Source organism: Ylistrum balloti, unplaced genomic scaffold (assembly GCF_031769215.1).
Source record: "Ylistrum balloti isolate Yb309-2 unplaced genomic scaffold, AGI_CSIRO_Ybal_v1 Utg372280, whole genome shotgun sequence".
NCBI classification, from domain to species: domain Eukaryota; kingdom Metazoa; phylum Mollusca; class Bivalvia; order Pectinida; family Pectinidae; genus Ylistrum; species Ylistrum balloti.
The window spans coordinates 898-20,923 of record NW_026783060.1 but is presented as its reverse complement, the minus strand read 5'-3'; the positions used below and the strand labels follow the sequence as shown (position 1 = coordinate 20,923).

At 40.4% G+C, this 20,026-nt stretch overlaps 3 protein-coding genes across 3 annotated transcripts; all 3 read left to right on the top strand.

Annotated features, from left to right (window-relative positions):
• The first annotated feature begins 11,882 nt into the window (after positions 1 to 11,882).
• On the top strand, positions 11,883 to 13,144 carry LOC132564439 (uncharacterized). The gene is made up of 2 exons (XM_060229092.1): positions 11,883 to 12,789; positions 13,017 to 13,144. The coding sequence occupies exons 1-2, from the start codon at positions 11,883 to 11,885 to the stop codon at positions 13,142 to 13,144; spliced, it is 1,035 nt and encodes a 344-aa protein (XP_060085075.1).
• Positions 13,145 to 13,962: 818 nt separating this feature from the next.
• On the top strand, positions 13,963 to 15,258 carry LOC132564438 (uncharacterized). Its single transcript, XM_060229091.1, has one exon. It carries the CDS (start codon positions 13,963 to 13,965, stop codon positions 15,256 to 15,258), a length of 1,296 nt encoding a protein of 431 aa, XP_060085074.1.
• Positions 15,259 to 15,812: 554 nt separating this feature from the next.
• LOC132564436 (uncharacterized) lies at positions 15,813 to 19,517 on the top strand. Its single transcript, XM_060229090.1, has one exon. The coding sequence runs from the start codon at positions 15,813 to 15,815 to the stop codon at positions 19,515 to 19,517; it is 3,705 nt and encodes a 1,234-aa protein (XP_060085073.1).
• The last annotated feature ends 509 nt before the right edge of the window (positions 19,518 to 20,026 follow it).

The following is a 20,026-nucleotide window of genomic DNA, read 5'->3' as shown; positions in this document are numbered from 1 at the left end:
TCCCTAAAATGAAATGTTAAATTTCTCTCCTCACTCCGACCCGCATGACAGGAGAAAATTGGATAAGGCACGGGATGTGATGATGTATAGCTGAAAGGCATTGAAAAGTGTACAATGTAACCGAGAGTAGTGTGGTCCAGTTTAGGATAGACTGATTTACATCTATAAACATAAATTGTATATATTACTCTCTCTCTCTCTCTCTCTCTCTCTCTCTCTCTCTCTCGTGTTATATTTAAAACATGTCGTCTTGTCTTGTCATTATGTGTTTTGTCAAACTTTATGGAGAAAGGGCTTAATATAAGTTGGAAAACTTGTTCTCAGTCCCATTGAAATTGTTCAATAAATATATTTAAATGTCACAATATATAATATATATACAATATATAAAGGTTTGTTACTAATATAAACGATACCTGGGTTAGTACATATTAAACTCAACTGTGCCTATTTGTATGGAAATGTGCTAAACATCTGTACATCTTTGTTTAAGTGGTAGACACTGCTGTGGACTTTTAGTCTCGAGGTTTGCCTTTGCCGAAACGGGCATGCCACATTTCAATTCATTAGACTTATTATTTAGATACTCTCTTGAAATTATCAGTTACGTGAATATTTCGAAATGATTGACTTACGGGGCTAGTGCTACCCCCATATTTTGACATTTCTTGCGATCGAATTTGCTTTTCCTCAGTCACTTCCTGTGTTTCAAAATTTAGGCCCTTAGCATCCTTGACCGTGGGCGAGTCTTAGACGAAGCAGCTGTGTGATGCAGTTTAATTCATTATATGGAGCTACTGTATTTAACTCTAAATTTGTATCGACAGGTGCTATTTACTTATATATTCTTTACAATAGTTTAACAGTAATTTTAATAACTTACGTGTTCCCTGTAAAATCATCTAGACTTATAGACATTTAGAATTAGTAAAAATAAGAAAGTAAGGAAGTACATCATTAATATTTGTGTTCTGGAGTGAAGTTGCTTCTAAGTGTTGTTTGGAAGCTTCTTTTGTCCAGCCTTAGCAGCAGCGGCCTCATAGTTCTCTGTTTTTGAACGATTAGTGTGTAAAGTTTGAAAATCATTATCCAGTGTCGGATAGAAAGAACGAAAGGATCTGTGTTTGATCTTGTAAACTTAGAAGTCAAGGAGGAACCTAGTCGTTCAAAAAGACTGAATTGTATCGACATTAATCTGGACATTTTCTTAAAAAGAAGAAATACGAATACCAAATGTTGGAATGCAGTTTGGTTTATTTTGAAGTAAAGTTTTGTAATTTAGATTAAATACAAGTGCAAGTGAATTTAATGACCGATATTTATCTCGATGATTATATAGTGATTAACACTGGAACTGTACTATAATTTTGATCATATACGTACTTAAGGGTGGTCTATATTACAAGTTCGTGATCATAGTAATGAAAAAACAAAGTCGTACTATAAATATATTAATTTATTTCTTAATATTTAATTACAGAAGCACATCAAAGTTCTACAAACGACAATTCATTACAAAATATACAATAAATTAAAATGATAAAGTCAAGCACAATCATCACAAATTCTACTTTATGTGTAGAATTCATGAAAAACATTTGAGTTTCAGTTGTGAATACGAGTGTTTCAATAAATAAGTATATATCAAACCATTTCTCCACGTATTTCCAAATGTCAATTATTGATATGCATCGTACATGCACAGTTACCTGTCGTAACTGTATTGTATCACGAGCTATATACAGTCTTTCTCAAACCCATCCATCATTATATTTCATTAACTTACATCAGCTAGATGACTGATGATTCAATGGATAAATGGTTGTACAGTAATGATTAAATCACATCTTTCTTAGCGGATAAATGCTATAGCCAAGGTCATGGTCAGTATCATTTGAAGTAAGAAAATGTAACTGTATGGTACATCCTGTTGAATATCGTATGCGCACAAGCAGTCACGTTTTTACGATTAGCAATATTCCAAAACTGTTCTTTCATTTGAGTAGTAGAAACAATGTTCACTTTTCCCAACATCGCAAATATCTGCGTCATATCTGGGAGGTTCAGATCCGACAGGTTACTGTCGCGGAGTAACACATTAGCGGCGAATAGAAGAATAGAAATGATAGTTCCTGTCGCCATACACATAATCAATATCAGAGCCATACTTATGAGCAAAAAGACGAACATCGACAAAGCAACCATTGTTGACACCAAAATGAGAATTAGTATCGGAGTCATCGTGATAACTTACAGGCTGAAACAACACAAGTTCTGCTGCTCCAAGGCCTCAACAACAAACTAGTACTATCTCGGGTCTTTGTGGTCCGTTGTGTCGTGTTTTCCTTCGGCCCTGTGGCAGATGAAAAGATAGGTGATTACTAATGCGATAATGATATACAAACATGTGTTATCACAGTTATCCATCATAGTTGTAACACGAGCCCCTCACATGTTTGCCTCTAATACGTCACCCGACACCACCATACAGGGAGGATCACCTAGTAGTAACGTCCTATCATTATGGTAAATAACGGTGCCATATACAGAAACATCCCTCAGGGCCGGAATAGTGGAGGGTAGCGAGGAATCTAGCGATGTGCCTTTACTGAGGAATGGAACCCAGGATGTATGTTTGGGTTAGGGTAAAATGGAACCCAGGATGTATGTTTGGGTTAGGGTAATGGAAGGGATTCTTGGACAGATATGAATGTGTACGTCACAGTATTTAGAGTAACCTAAGAGATCATTGAACAGATAGGAACACATTGCAACCAAGATAAATACTAGCCATAATATACCGCTCGGCTAGAAATATTTTCTCTTTAGCTCGAACGGTTTGACGTAAGTCTAATTAGACAAATATCTCGGTTCGAATCCTAAAGGAGGCATTGAAATAAGTAATAACTTTCAAGTCGACAGAACACCAAAAAATCTAGCAAACTCCGAAGAAACGATGACAAAGATACGTACAATTATGCCATGTCGGTTGTCCGCATCTGCACGTGATTTTTTTTTCAAAACCGGAAGTGTTGTGTGTGTCATAGCATGTGCATGATAGCCATCACCACTGATGACTGGAAGTTCCCGAGCTACCAGGTTCTTTGTGAAAAGGTAAAAAAAATACCCTCGGGGCATGCCAAATGTGGCCAGTGATATGTGTCTCAGAGAAAATCAAATATGATAATACAGAGTAGTTGAAAGTAGAAAGGTTTATGACGTGGGTTGGGAACTCGGAACTATGGTCGAGGCACCATAAGTAATTACTTTTGATTAAACATTTCCGTATTGTCACATTGGAATCGATCTGGGTGAGTTGATCTGGTGCAGGTGAAATTTCAAGCTGCTTCCGAAACAGAACCAAGGACGAATTGTTCATACCTGTCAGATTATGATACAAAATTCGTGATCTGATTGTTCCTTTCTATCGATGGACGACTTTCCACTCGATCAATAATTGAACAATAAATAAACTTTCCTGTGAATATGAAAGACATCGAACTCGGCCTCGATCGAAGTAGGGCAAATTGATAACTACATATATGTAAGCAACACCGGTCGATATGTTTTGTTCATATAAACAGGTACTTACCTTAAAATTTCACACTACAAACGCTTTTATCCGTTAACACGATTTCCAATGTCTTCGTTCTGTCAGTTTCCGTCTATTTCTTACAAATGTAACGAGAAAGACTGCTCTATTTCGCAGAATACGCATGTATTGACTTGTACTGGTCATCGCATGGCTGACCGCCGTGACGTCATCATAACCGTAGGTCGATAATACTTTGTATATAACGGGACCAGGTGGTACAGTGATTAAGTAACATCCTATCAAACAGCGGCCAGCAGCGTGGACATGCCACGTATACACGCGTGTGTTTACCGTTATCGACTCGTCCACACGGAGTGGCCATGTCATGAACATTCATCCCCTGTCTCAAATATCTTAAACGTCTGTGGAGAAATCAGATGTGTGTTGGTATTAAGTCTTGAACTAATAATCAAATACAGATTGAATTAGAAGGTTTTGAGGAATAAAGAGAGAGTATTACTATTATCCGTATGACCTCTGTGTCAACTGGGTGATTATGTTTATCATCGCATTGATACACACTCGTTTACCGATCATTAAGTGATATCCAGAGGCTATTTTGTCACACACTTATATAACATCAAGTTTATATTTACATGTGCTTATGTGGTAGGTGACCCGATGGTGTTGTTCTGGAACGAGACGACGGAAATTAACAGACGAGTGTGTGTATTAACGTATACCTTATTTATGTCGTGATAAAAAGATTATTCCAAAGTTGGAGTTATTTCATGGGGTTTATTCCACACGTGAATGTTTATTCCAATTTAGGGAGTTTATTCCATGGGGAGGAGTTTATAATGAGTCAAGTATTCAATATCCTATGATAGGAGAAATTTCATTCGATCGAAGGGATTTATTCTGTAGAAGGATGCTTTTTGTAAATTTCTTCCATCCTAAGGAGTTTATCTTATAGATGATTTATGCTATTTTGAGAGATTTTAACAAAAAGGATATTCATTCCATCCGAGTTAATACAATTTAATGTTCCTTCCATCCATAGTTGATCAAATACGAGAATTATTCCATCCGTGACAGTTTACTCAATAGGATAGGAGATTTATTCTAATTCAGGGAGTTTATTCAGAAGAATATTTATTCTATTCAAGGGTTTATTCAGAAGAATATTTATTCTATTCAAGGGTTTATTCAGTAGGAGATTTATTCTATTCGAAGGAGTTTATTTTCGAAAGGAGAGGTTTTATTCCAAAAGAAGGAAACAATCACAACGAGAAAATGCTCGAGAGATGGGTTACTGTGATGTGATGTCGAAGGATAGCTTTGGGTTTTATCACAGAGTTTATCTAACCTTTGAGGACATGGACCTACCTTACTTTGTCTCGTGTGATACTTAAACCGCGACTTGGTACAGTCCTTCGCTCGGACGATGACTAGACGTTACGTCACTGTGCTAGTTGACAATGACCCGATCAAGGTACATATTGTGTTATCTTAGCGTCTAGCCTTGTGTCAATCTTTTGACCGTGACTTTTAGTTACAGTACATTTGTATCAGATTGGCCACGAATTACAGTATATAAGGTTACCTGTGTTTACATCACGTTCTCACCAGGCATCTTTAATACACAGATACATGTAACACGATTGTATATATTATACAATAAATAGCCAAGGCTGGGAAGGCGACCCGTGCTCTCAAATTCTAAATATACGTTATCAGGAAGTGACTGGGTGATAGGATGGTATTGTATAGGTGTCTGGTTGTGACTGGGTGATAGGGTGGTATTTTATAGGTATCTGGTTGTGACTGGGTGATAGGATGGTATATTACTAGTGTCTGGTTGTGACTGGGTGATAGGATGGTATTGTATAGATGTCTGGTTGTGACTGGGTGATAGGATGGTATTGTATAGGTGTCTGGTTGTGACTGGGTGATAGGGTGGTATTTTACGGGTGTCTGGTTGTGACTGGGTGATAGGATGGTATATTACTAGTGTCTGGTTGTGACTGGGTGATAGGATGGTATTTTATAGGTATCTGGTTGTGACTGGGTGATAGGACAGTATTTTAAAGGCATCAGGAAGTAACCGGGTGATAGGATGGTATTTTATAGGTATCTGGTTATGACTGGGTGATAGGATGGTATTTTATAGGTATCTGGTTGTGACTGGGTGATAGGACGGTATTTTAAAAGCATCAGGAAGTAACCGGGTGATAGGATGGTATTTTATAGGTATCTGGTTTTGACTGGGTGATAGGAAGGTATTTTATAGGTATCTGGTTGTGACTGGGCGATAGGATGGTATTGTATAGGTGTCTGGTTGTGACTGGGTGATAGGATGGTATTGTATAGGTGTCTGGTTGTGACTGGGTGATAGGGTGGTATTTTACGGGTGTCTGGTTGTGACTGGGTGATAGGATGGTATATTACTAGTGTCTGGGTGTGACTGGGTGATAGGATGGTATTTTATAGGTATCTGGTTGTGACTTGGTGATAGAATGGTGTATTGCTGGTGTCTGGTTGTGACTGGGTGATAGGATGGTATTTTATAAGTGTCTGATTGTGATTGGGTGATAGGATGGTATTTTATAGGTATCTGGTTGTGACTGGGTGATAGGATGGTATTTAATTGGCATCAGGATGTAACCGGGTGATAGGATGATATTTTATAGGTATCTGGTTGTGACTGGGTGATAGGATGGTATTTTATGTATCTGGTTGTGACTTGGTGATAGAATGGTATATTGCTGGTGTCTGGTTGTGACTTGGTGATAGAATGGTATATTGCTGGTGTCTGGTTGTGACTGGGTGATAGGATGGTATTTTATAGGTATCTGGTTGTGACTGGGTGATAGGATGGTATTTTATAGGTATCTGGTTGTGACTGGGTGATAGGATGGTATTTTATAGGTGTCTGGTTGTGACTGGGTGATAGGATGGTATTTTATAGGTATCTGGTTGTGACTGGGTGATAGGATGGTATTTTATAGGTATCTGGTTGTGACTGGGTGATAGGATGGTATTTTATAGGTATCTGGTTGTGACTGGGTGATAGGATGGTATTTTATAGGTGTCTGGTTGTGACTGGGTGATAGGATGGTATTTTATAGGTATCTGGTTGTGACTGGGTGATAGGATGGTATTTTATAGGTATCTGGTTGTGACTGGGTGATAGGATGGTATTTTATAGGTATCTGGTTGTGACTGGGTGATAGGATGGTATTTTATAGGTATCTGGTTGTGACTGGGTGATAGGATGGTATTTTATAGGTATCTGGTTGTGACTGGGTGATAGGATGGTATTTTATAGGTATCTGGTTGTGACTGGGTGATAGGGCTGTATTTTATAGGCATTAGGAAGTAACCGGGTGATAGGATGGTAGTAGTAAGAAATTGCCGGTATGAGCGCATTTTCATATTAGGGTTGAAAACCAACCACTAACACATCCGACTCAACAAGCTCAAAACCAACCACAACAATGTTTAAACATGGTCTAAATGACTTAAAGAAAAATGACGTTTCTAAAAATGACTTAAAGAAAAAACATTCTATAATGTAACGAGCGGCCTCGCAAGCTCGACTATCTCCTTATTGCTGACACATGAATTGAACGTCTCTGGATAACCCTTCCACTTGACCAGCGACCTCGTTTTACCCTTCTTGACGACTTTTTCTATCCTGTATACCTCTTGGCTCGTCTTCTGCAACTCGGGTTCGTAGAAGGTACCCCGAATTTCTTCTCCGTTTTGGTCGCTAATCTTATACGTTACGGGCGACGTGCGTTGTACCGCCGTTATCGTGAATACTTCTTCCGTCCATCTCAGTTGATAGCCCTTCTCAAAGGTTTTCTTTTTCTTGCTTATCCGCACGGCGTCTCCGACGGAAAACTTGGGGTGAATTATCCTAGGCTCATCATGGTTGGGGTATAGATTCATCCACACTCGGGTTTCATTTTTCTTCTTGCTGGCTTCGGTGGGTGTATGTTTTGTTGACGAGTGTGTCGTATTATTGTACTGATCGACAAGTTCGTCGAGCACATTGATGTAGACACTCGTGGAATTGGAGGAAAAATATTTCCACATTTTTACCTTCATCGTTCTGATCCATCTCTCCACCACACTCGATTTTTCCTCGTTTTCAATCGAGTATAACTCGACTAAACTCTGCACGTTTTTATTGTAAAACTCTTTGCCCTTATCCACCCAAATCTTTTTCGGTTTCCTCCCCTTGAGTATCTTTTTCAGTGCAGCTGCGACCGATTTCCCCGTTTTATCTTTTAATGGCACTAACCAACCGTACTTGGAGAAAATGTCGATAACGGCAAGGGGATACTTGGTGCCGCGATTAAATTTCGAGAATGCCTGCATGTCTACCAAATCTGCGGCCCAAATTTCATCGATGCCATTAACACGTACCCTCTTTCTCTCAAACTTTTTTCTCACAGGTCTGTGTAATTCTTCAGCCAATGCTTTGAGTGCTGTAAGTGTTGAGCTCATCTCCTCAACCTGCTGCTTTTTTTCCCTCCCACTCCCATTCCAAACCTCATCTTAGTGCCAATGATCTTGTCCACAATAGATCTATCCAACCTCTGTAGGGTTAACAATTCCACCCAGTTCAGCTAACATATTCTTGTCACATACCCTATTTCTTGTATTAGTGTCCTTGTTTTTCAAGTAACACACATCGTGATGGTATGCAGCATTATCAACCCTGTTGATAGGTTTACTCCATTCCTTTGGTGTGAGGTCTGGTTTCAGCCTTTTACCGAGATTAGTTCCAGGTCCCGTAAGATTATGTCCCGGGAGATGCATTTCAAACGGTAAATGATTGATGGCTTCATTCACCATTGATCCGCCTACAAATTGTGTTTTTGTTGTCCCACACACGACACATTTACCCCGCTTCATATTTCGTCCATTTTTAGAAACAGCGTTTTGAACATCACTTGTTTCAGTGGCTCTTTTGCATTTAAGGCAGTACATTATGTTTTTATATATAAAAAATAATATTTATATTAAAAATATGGAAGTCAAAGATTTATCGTGGAATGAAATGGTATCAAAACGGTTCAATCACAAGCTTCTGCCAAAGAGCATAAGGGGAGTGATTGTAGGCAAATCGGGTGTGGTAAAACCACACTTTTGCTCAATCTTTTACTGAGACCGGGTTGGCTTGACTATAACAAGCTAGCAGTATTCGGCAAGAGTCTATTCCAACCTGAATACCGCATCCTCAAGAAAGCTTTTGAAGAGAAATTGCCAAAAGAAGCTATTATGCGCTTGTTTGCCCTGCGCGATGAGGTAATGAAGTTAGATGTGTCACCCTCAGCGCTTGTTGAGGCATGGTCTAAACAACTGAAAGACAAGTCGGACATACAATGCTGCTTTTGCGAATCTGCCGAAGACGTCCCAGACCCCCATGATTTAAGTTCCGAAAACAAGAATTTAATGATATTTGATGATTTACTGTTGGAGAAACAGAATAAATGAGAGTCTTACTATATTCGTGGAAGACACAGCAATGTAGATTGTTTCTACCTTTCACAAAACTACTTCAAGCTACCACGCCAAACGATAAGAGAAAATGCAAACTTTATCTGCTTGTTCCCACAAGACCTGAAGAATATCAACCATATCTATAATGATCATGTGAGTCAAGACATGTCAAAAGATGAATTCAAAGGTCTGTGCAAGGTAGCATGGGAAAAACCACATGGGTTCGTAGTGATCGACCTGACCAGTAACAGGCAGAACGGTAAGTACAGAAGTGGATTTGATACATTTTATATTCCGAGTTAAAAAAAAAATATTATATTATAAAAAAAATGGAATCAATACTTGAAAAAATAGCTGAAAACACTGAGCCTAAAACCTCGTTTCAGATTGTCCTGAATAGCAACAAGACAAGATTTAGAACTAGGTTCAATCCACCAATTCAACTCGACAAAAAGAAAAAGCACGAGATGGCACTCGTCAATCTCGAGACTTACTACTCTTTTCCTAACATTGATGCGAGTAATAATTATTTTAGATACTCGCCCGATGGCGGAACAACGTGGTTCGAAATTTATTTACCAGAAGGTATCTATAACATCGATGACATTAACGACACAATTCAACAAAAGATGAGGCAGAATGGACACTATGGCAGTGTCAATGAGGAATATTACGTTACAATTTCTGCAAACACGAACACACTAAAGACTGTCCTTATTTTAGATAATAATTACCAAATAGACTTTAGGCATCCCAACTCCATTTCCAGTGTGTTAGGATTTAACCACGACATTTACGCACTAGGATTTCAGGAGTCTGAAAATGTCGTCAACATTCTTAGTATTGTCAGCTTGCATGTTAATGTTGACAATATCTCAGGGAGCTACGTTAATGGAGCTTCACAACACACGATATACTCCTTCTTTCCAAATGTCACCCCTGGACATAAAATAGTTGAAACACCACGAAATTTGGTGTATCTTCCCGTGACACTAGACACCATACACAGTCTTGAGACTTCACTCACCGACCAAAATGGCACGCTGCTAAATTTAAGAGGAGATAATTTATCATTGAGGTTTCACATCAGACAAGTGTAATAAAAAAAATATTCGTATATATAAAATGTCACGATATACGAATGTTAAATTGAATGTTTCAGAAGGGCAGAAACAAAAATTACGAGAGGCCCTTCAAAACGGTTGTCCTGTCAGTGTCCGTTTTGGTCACGAAGATTTGAACGGTGAAGATGTCTTAGCACTGACAGACAGACAAGTGAAGAGATTAGCCAAAGCCTATGAAGGTGGTAAAGGAATAACCATCAAAATGAGTAAAGCTCAACTCAAACACAATATGAAAGTTGAGGGCGGTTTCCTTGGGATGCTTGCTGGTTTGGCAGCGCGTGCATTGCCTGTTTTGGCAAAGACGGTACTTCCAGCATTAGGCATTGGCGCTCTTTCTGGTTTGGCTAGTTCGGGAGTGCAAAAGGTGGTTGGGAACGGGTTGTATCTCAAGAAAGGAGGTTGTGTTTGCCAGATAGAGACAGACGGAAAAGGACTTTATTTAGGACCCGCGACCGGTTCGGGTCTAGAAGCCGTTGGTGATGGACTTTATATAAATAAAGAAAGGAGATGGTATAATGGGAAGGGTCTTATCCTGGGACCTAACAGCCCATTCAACAACATTCCGATCCTCGGTGCAATATTATGAGTGTTTCATGCATACGTGGTCATGAACATATATATATATATATTAAATATATATATATATATTAAAAAAAGAATGCCTGTTCACAAATTTGGTGTAAAACCGAAAAATTGGTATAACTTGCCAAGACAGCCGAAGACGATTTACTTGATACCGGTAATGGATGTAAAACATCCTCCACAGAAGGTGCAACCAGTAACGTGGGAAATTTTCAATCAAAATAAACTTACCATCGGACCAAAAGAAAATAAAACGATTAGATTAAGGTTTGGATTGAGGATGACTAGTGGTATGGTTTTAACGACACTAAAGCAAAGCCTTAAAATGAGGCAATGCAGTATACAAAATGAAGCCATTCTCGAAAGTGTTGATGATGTGGTGATAAACATCGCGAACAATTCGAACGGGGTTGTTGTCATTGAGGAAAACGAGCCTCTATGTCTCATACATTATATGACATAAAAAAAATCTCACACATATAAAAATATGGAAATCAACAAAGTGAATAATGATACGGCGCTTTATCCAAAGTTGCCAACAGCTCCCCCTGAAGATGAGGGACAAGGTTATCGTTTACAGAAAATTAACGAGATTCAGAGGATTCTCGAGGAAGAGAGAGAAAAGCGTGAGACCCTCAGCAAGAAGTACCACAGAGCCGTGAAGATAGTGGATGATGTCGATGTTGGTCTTATCGGCGTCACCATGGGGCTTGGCATCGGTGGTGTTAGCCTTTTATCTACGGTAGTAGCAGCACCGATTGTTGTCGTGATGGAGGGCGTTGCGCTTGCTACCGGAGCTCTGAGTATCGTCGGAAAATATGTGAATAGGAAGTGTGCGGCCAAAGCCGAAAAGCACGAAAAGATCAAGGTTTTGGCACAAGCAAAACTGAACACGATATCGTCGTACATCTCGAAGGCGCTAGCCGATAATGCAGTAAGTGATGAGGAATTTCAACTCATACTAGCAGAGTTGGTCAAGTACCGCGAGATGAAGGAAGAAGTAAGAAAGGTTTCCAAGAAGCACATGGACTACGACCTACAGCAATCCCTGATCGAACAGGGAAGGCAGGAAACCCGCGAGTCCTTCCGCAAGTTGTTTGAGAAAAAGTGAGATGAAAATCGAGATGAAAATCGAGATGAAAATCGAGATAAAAAGTGAGATGAAAAGTGAGATGAAAATCGAGATGAAAATCGAAATGAAAAGTGAGATGGAAAGTGAGATGAAAATCGAGATGAAAAAAGATATATTATCTTTAGAAACAAAAAAAAAGTCATTTCTAAAGATTACAGATCCCGAGAAAAGGGATTTAATCGTAAAAGAGTTTCTCGAGCTGAAAAAGAGGCTCCAAAACAGAGAGATAGAGAGACGGACTGGTGAACGAGAGTTACAAACAGATCTCGGTAAAATATTCAAGCCTATAACGGACGTACAAAAAAGTACGGCAGAAGACATAAGGTCTGATATTAGACCCATCAAAGAAAACATATCGGAATTGAAGAAAATCACATTTCCAGCGTTTCCATCTATAGAGGGGTTTCAACAACAAGAAAAGGAAGATACTGATACGCAGTTTATCGGACCAATCGCGCAAGAATATTTAAGGAAGTTCGCTTCCAAATCCGAGGCTGATAGAACGTACGGGCTATACGATAAGAACGGCAATTTTTATATAGGCAATAAGCCCGTCGCCTTTGTAGATGATAACATAGTAGTGGATGGTGAAGAGTACCAAGGAACACCGGGATTGTGGGAACTCATCGTAACCAAGAATCCAGACGATCAAATATACACCGACCAGGACTACGAAAATTACGCGAAGATGATGATTGAATCGAACGCTCTCAAAAAAGGCAACGATCCAGAGAGTAACAGACCAAAGGCCAGCAAGGGGTTGAAATGGAAGAATGTGCTTAGAACCATTTGGACTAATAGGGATTATTACGAAGGGAGCGGCACATCTGTTGTCATTCCTAGCGATCCTAATGCATTGCTCGAAAGACTAGACCTGCTGATGGCAAGCAAGGCAGCGGGTAACACAGGCGTTCGGAACGAGCTTGTATCGATTTGCGATGAACTAAAAAGACAAAAGGTGCTGGACGTCAATGCATATAAAAAAATAATATCTAGACTATAAAAAATAATGTTTATAGCAAAGAATCGTGGATTTAGAAGACAGTATGTCTATGGCGGTGCTGGAATGTTTGATAGCATCGCAAGTTTTTTCACTAGATTATTTACTAGCAATGCTGCGAAACAGATGCCTCTACCGCTCTAGATGCTGGTAAAAGCGTTGCTAAGGAAGTTGGGAAGAAAGCTATGGATGCTGGAAAGACTGCAGCTCTTGATGCTAAATCGCACGAATGCTGCGAAACTGCGAGATTATAACAATGATGTTTATTTACAATGAAACAAATAAACTATATATTTAAAGCCTCTACCGCTCTAGATGCTGGTAAAAGCGTTGCTAAGGAAGGAAGTTGGGGAAGAAAGCTATGGATGCTGGAAAGACTGCAGCTCTTGATGCTGGAAAGAAGTTCCTTGAGAAAGGAGTGCGCGGTCTCGCACGTAAAGCTCTTACACCCAAATCTCGAGCAATTCTACAAAAGCATGCTGGTACACCGGCGAAGCAGTCATCCCCAGTTGATCAGAATATCCATTCACTAATAGATGGGAGCGGAATGCAGCAACAGAGGGCGATTGCGATTCAAGACCTCGTCAAAAGATTGAATCAAGGATCTGGTCTAAAATTGACTTAAAGAAAAATGAAATCTATAATAAAAAAAATGGCTATCGAATTCAAGCGTCATGATTACCAAACACGCGATTCATGTATTTTTGTCAAGAATGCAAGGATCAGCCTTGAAGGGTGTGAATTCCTTGAAACTGAAGATGTAAATGGGCATCATAGAGGTGTTGTCTTGAAACTACCCGAAGAGAAGGTAGACAGGATGAAGAGATTGAGGGAGAGGTTAATGATTATCTTTATAACGGTGGTTTAGGCAAGATAAAGCTTGTCTACGAAAACAAAATTTGTGCAATGTATTGGAAATGTACTCCTAAAGAACACCTTGATAGTATTGTGTTGTCGGACGTGTATGTTAATAATGCTGGCAGGGCGCTCGCCCATTTGTGGGTTCTGTAAAAAATTTTATATCTGTAAAATGATATAAAAAAAATTTCTCTTGCTAATAAAAAAATAAAATATGATGAACATTCTAAATTTTACTGAGGCTCCCATGAAGGATGAGAGCATCGAAGAATACGAACACCATGAGTACGATCCGATTACCGGTACGAATCTCAATAACCCAGGTGAGCTCAGGATCAATATTGAAACACAAGATCTGTTTACTCACCCAAGCGAGAGCTATCTGATCATCGAAGGGCGTCTGACAAAAACTGACGGGACCGCTTACGCAAACGATGATAACGTTACACTGACGAATAATGCTCTCATGTATCTTTTCAGCAACATCAAGTACCAGCTTTCAGGACAGGAGATTGAATCTCTCTTTCATCCAGGACAGGGTACAACGATGCTTGGTCTGTTGAAATATCCAGATGACTTCTCCAAGTCGCAGGGTTTGAATCAATTGTGGTACAAGGACACATCAGCTGCAGCATCTGCAGCTGCAGCAGCAGGCAATGCCGGATTTAGCGTTCGCCAATCCTATATAATCAAATCTCCTGATCCAAAGGGCACATTTAGTTTCAGAGTACCACTCAAGCACATCTTTGGATTTTGCGAAGACTATGACAAAATTGTGTATGGTATGAAACAAACCCTGACTCTGGTGCGGAAAACGGACAACGATGCGATCTTCAGGAATGCAAATGTTGATGATGGGAAAATTACCCTCGAAAAGGTGTCGTGGTTTATGCCTCATGTACTACCCGCAGATGCTGAAAAATTTCAGCTTTACAAGACACTCGATTCAAATGCGCTTCTACCCGTAATGTACAGGATCAGGCAATGTGATTCCATCTCCGTACCACAGTCAACTAGCTTCACCTGGAGACTATCTGTCAAATCAGCGCCTGAAAGACCGCGCTATATCATTGTCGGTTTCCAAACTGACAAAGACGGTGACCAAGAGCAGAATCCTTCCATCTTTGACAACGTCAATGTGAGGAATATATTTGTCATGCTAAACTCGGCTAGATACCCCGCAGTTGACTACAACCTCTCCTTTCCCAAACAGCAATTCAGTCGGGCGTACGGTGATGCAGCAGCCTTCAGGTCCAAGTTTTACAACATGGACGAGTTGGTGTCAAACCCCAACATCACCCCCGCCGATTACAAGACTCTTTTCCCACTGTTTGTGTTCGACGTCAGCAAGCAGAGTGAGCGACTGAAGACCGCAGTCACTGACATCCAAATAAAAATGCAGTTTAATGCCAACGTGCCAGCGGGTACCGAAGCATTTGCTGTTGTGATTAGTGACAAGATGATAAACTTCAAGACCGATGGGAAGAAGGTAAACGTTGTATATAGCTAGATTTCTACATTTCTTGAAAATGACTTTAAGAAAATAAAAATCTATAATTAAAAAACAATGTTGAAACTGTCTGAGTTGAAAACAATTCTTCGTGAGAATAAAATCAAAGGTTATTCTCATTGCGGCAAGAAGCGGCTGATCGAGCTGTTGAAAGGAAAGGAATTAATACCAGAGGAACCACCCAAACCAGTGAAGACAAAGAAAGAGGTAGATCCAATGGCAGTTAGAAATAACCCCAAACCTGTTGTGTTGAGGGATGTTAATACTGGAGAGGAGATTACATTTCCATCCATTTATAAGGCATCTCAATTCATAGACAAATCCTCGAGGATAATAACCTTTTGGGATGGAAGGGTGTGGAAAAACAAGTATGAGATTAAAGTGGGTGACCCCAGAGGAATTAGCAAGATGTAAGCAAAAAAAAAATGTTGTATGTGGGTTAACATATACAACATTCATGAAAAAATAAAAAAAAATTGAAAATGGCTTATAGAAAAAAAAATCTATATATAATAAAAACAATGAGTCTTTTCAGAAGAATTAGTAATGCGGCTATGAATGCTGCAACAAACATTGCTAGAGGAGCAAGACGACTGGCATCGGCTTTCATCCCACAGAGGAATCCTCCAGATCAAAATTTCTTAGATGCAGATGTACCTAGCATCAATGTGCCGACTCTTCAACCTGTCCTTATCCCTACAACCAGGGACAAGGTTAAACAAAAAGTAAATAAATCGATCAAAGCTGCTGTAGATTGGGTTGAATGGCTGCATGATGCAGACAGAGAAGTTGTTAAGAAGGCCCCATCGAAATTAAAAGCCTTGAAGGAAAAAGTAGATGCTTTATTCAGAAAGCAGCAGATGTTTGAAATCAGAGAGACAAGATCTGCTCTGAGGAAATTTACGACTCAATATACCATAGATGGCAGAGAGGGGTTTGATGCTCAATCGTTTCTCAACACAGCCCGACAAAATGTAGTTAACCTCTTGAGAGGAATCCGAGGCACTAAGGTAAAGCTAATTCTTAGATGTAACATGGAAAAAGTGAACCTTGTTAGTGCCTCGGAAACAATCGTAGAGCCTGCAGCCTTTCACTCTAATGTCGAGATTAACCTCGAGGGAACAGATGCAGATGAGCTGTATGATGCAATGGTAGATAGAGTCATGGAGGCCATGGCGACATTCCAGTTGCGAGGCAGCAACTGGACATTTAAATCTATCATTGCCATTGAAATTCATACAGTTGCTTATGAACCGTTGAGGGGGAGCTCTTACATCCCTACTCCGGAGGCCCTTGCACATCCTAAGAAGGGAGTGATCAATGTCAAAAATGATGACAACAGATGCTTCCTCTGGGCACTGGCTCGAGCATTACATCCCGTAGAACGTGATGCTTGCCGCATAACTAAGATGCTCAGAATGCAAGCAGAAAAACTCAACATGGACGGTATTGATTACCCAGTTAGTCTTAAGACAATAGATCATGTCGAGAAGCAAAACCCAGACATATCTATTAATGTCTTTGGCTATGAAACTAGTGTTTACCCCCTCCGAATAAGCAAACACGTTGATAGGGTAACAATAAACCTTTTATTGATCTCTGATGGGGAAAAGCAGCATTACTGCGTCATCAAAGACATGAGCCGTTTGTTGTCCAGCCAAACCGGAAACCACCAACACAAAAATTATTACTGTCTCAGATGTTTGAACCCCTTCTACTCACAGGAATCGTTGAATAAGCACATGGAATACTGTTATTCAAACGAGGCCGTCAAGATAGAGATGCCAGAAGAGGGCTCGACCATTTCGTTTGGGCACATACACAAGTCCATGAGAGTGCCGTTCACAGTGTATGCTGACTTTGAATCTTTCATCAAACCCGTAGATACGTGTGAACCGTGTCCGGGAAAGAGCTACACGAAGAAATACCAGAAACACACCCCATCGAGCTTTTGTTACTACATCAAATGCTTTGATGATGGTGTCTTCTCTAAAGATCCGGTTACCTACACCGCGAAAACTGACGACGAAGATGTCTCCCAAATATTCGTAGAAATGTTGGAGAAAGACATCAAAGAAATTGGCAAAATTCCGGCGAAACCAATGATTTTTGGGGAAAATGACCGCAAACAATTCCAAAAGGCGACAAAGTGCTGGATCTGCCAAGGTGAGTTCAGTAAGGATGACAAGAAGGTGAGAGATCACTGTCACTTTACTGGGAAATACCGAGGTGCAGCTCACAATAGTTGTAACTTGCAGTACAAGAAGCCGAAGTTCACTCCCGTGGTGTTCCACAATCTGAGCGGCTATGACAGTCATCTGTTCGTCAAGAACCTCGGTAAAACTGAGGGGAACATCAACTGCATCCCGAACAACGAGGAAAAGTACATCAGCTTCACCAAGGAGGTTGTTGTCGGTTCTTATACTGGCAAGGACGGGAAAGAGAAGGATGTTAAGCACCAACTCAGATTCATCGACAGCTTCAAGTTCATGGCCTCTAGCCTGGATAAGCTGTCCGGTAATCTGGATCAGGACTGCTTCACTAACACTTCGAAGTACTATAACGGAAAACATCTAGACTTACTAATGAGAAAGGGTGTCTACCCATATGAATATATGGATTCACTCAAAAGACTAGATGAAACAGCCCTTCCACGAAAAGTAGCGTTCTACTCCAGACTCAGTGGAGAAGAGATTAGTGACGATGACTATGAGCATGCACAAACTGTGTGGAAAGAGTTTGGCATGAAGTCACTCAGGGACTACCACGAACTGTACAACCAGTCGGACGTGTTGCTCTTGGCAGATGTCTTCGAGAACTTTAGAGACGTCTGCATCAAGAACTACGATCTTGACCCTGCCTGGTATTATACAGCGCCTGGACTAGCATGGGACGCTGCCTTGAAAATCACCGAAGTGAAGTTGGAGCTGTTATCAGATCCAGACATGTTGCTCATGGTGGAGAAAGGTATCAGAGGCGGGATATCGATGATCAGCAACAGATATGGCAAAGCAAACAACCCATACATGGGTGAAACATTCAACCCCCATGATCCTGCGAAGTATATTGCCTATTTGGATGCCAACAATCTCTATGGTTGGGCCATGAGCAAACCGCTCCCTACACACGGATTCGGGTGGATGACAGACAGTGAACTGGACTCTTGGAAGAACCACAGCTGTATACTGGAGGTTGACCTTGAATATCCAAAGGATCTGCATGATCTCCACAATGACTATCCGCTCGCTCCAGAAAGTCTCAAAGTCCATAATGTGGAAAAGCTTATTCCCAATCTCAATGACAAAACTAACTATGTCATTCACTACGAGAACCTCAAACTATACGAGGGCTTGGGAATGAAGATTACAAAGATCCACAGGGGCATCAGGTTCGAGGAAAGTGCATGGTTGAAGCAATACATCGACCTGAACACCAATCTCCGAGCAGAGGCAAACAATGAGTTTGAAAAGGACTTTTTCAAGCTCATGAACAACTCTGTTTTCGGAAAGACTATGGAGAACATTAGGAGCCGAGTGGATATCCGACTAGTCAACGACGAGACAAAAGCGAAGAAGTTGGCAGCAAAACCCAATTTTAAACATTGCACCATCTTCGACGAGAACCTGGTTGCCGTACATATGAAAAAGACGAAACTGAAGTTCAACAAGCCCGTTTATCTCGGGATGTGCATCCTCGATCTGAGCAAGACGTTGATGTACGACTTCCATTACAACTACATGAAGACAAAGTACGGAGAAAAGGCAAAACTCCTGTTTACCGATACCGATTCCTTGGCATACGAAATCCAGACGGAAGACTTTTACAAGGACATCTCTGGTGACGTGGCAGCCAAGTTTGACACCAGCAACTTCCCAAAGGATCACCCATCGGGCATCGAAGTCGGTCGTAACAAGAAAGTGGTGGGGATGTTCAAGGACGAGGCAGGAGGTAAGATCATCCGAGAATTCGTGGGGTTGAGAGCTAAGTTGTACAGTTACAAGTTGCTTGAGGGGTATGAGGAGAAGAAGTGTAAGGGGGTGAAAAGGTCCGTTGTCAGAAAGAGTATTTCGTTTGAGGATTACAAGAAATGTTTGTTTACGGGTGAGGATCAGTTGAGAAAGATGAACGTCATCAGGAGCCACTGTCATGATGTGTACACCGAAGAAATTAACAAAATAGCTCTTTCGGCAAATGACGACAAGCGAATCATCCTCCAGGATGGGATGCGCACACTAGCCCACGGACACTTTAAACTTTAATAGATATATATAAAAATGAACATTTCAGTGGGAAAAGTCGTTCTGCCAAATAAACCGCTAAGTAATATCGAGTTAATGAGGGCTGCAGATGAATTGAAAATACCAAACTTTAGAGGAGTATTTCTGCGCGATACACTTCCGAAGAGACCAAAGAGAAATGAATGTGGGATTCTGAATTTAGATTCTAGTGACGGAGGAGGAACGCACTGGACCGCCTGGTACAAACAAGGAAAAAATAAATACTATTTCGATAGCTATGGCATACAACCTCCGAATGAGTTGATATCCTATAGCGAGGGATCTTGTACAATACAGAGCAGGTTCAGCCAGCCGATCAGGTATTTTGCGGTCATTTGTGTTTATACGTTCTAAAAGAGATGAGCGCGGGGAGAGAGCTTCAAGAGATCATAAACGGATTGTATTGATTTATAAAAAATATATATATATTAAAAAAACATGCCTATTCACAAATTTGGATATATGACGTCAGAGTACAACATCCCAACACC

Coding starts and splice junctions, on each gene's coding strand:
- LOC132564439 (XM_060229092.1), top strand. CDS start 11,883: ATGAAAATCGAGATGAAAATCGAGATAAAAAGTGAGATGAAAAGTGAG. Junction 12,790..13,016: donor GATGGCAAGCAAGGCAGCGG/GTAACACAGGCG, acceptor GCTGCGAAACAG/ATGCCTCTACCGCTCTAGAT.
- LOC132564438 (XM_060229091.1), top strand. CDS start 13,963: ATGATGAACATTCTAAATTTTACTGAGGCTCCCATGAAGGATGAGAGC.
- LOC132564436 (XM_060229090.1), top strand. CDS start 15,813: ATGAATGCTGCAACAAACATTGCTAGAGGAGCAAGACGACTGGCATCG.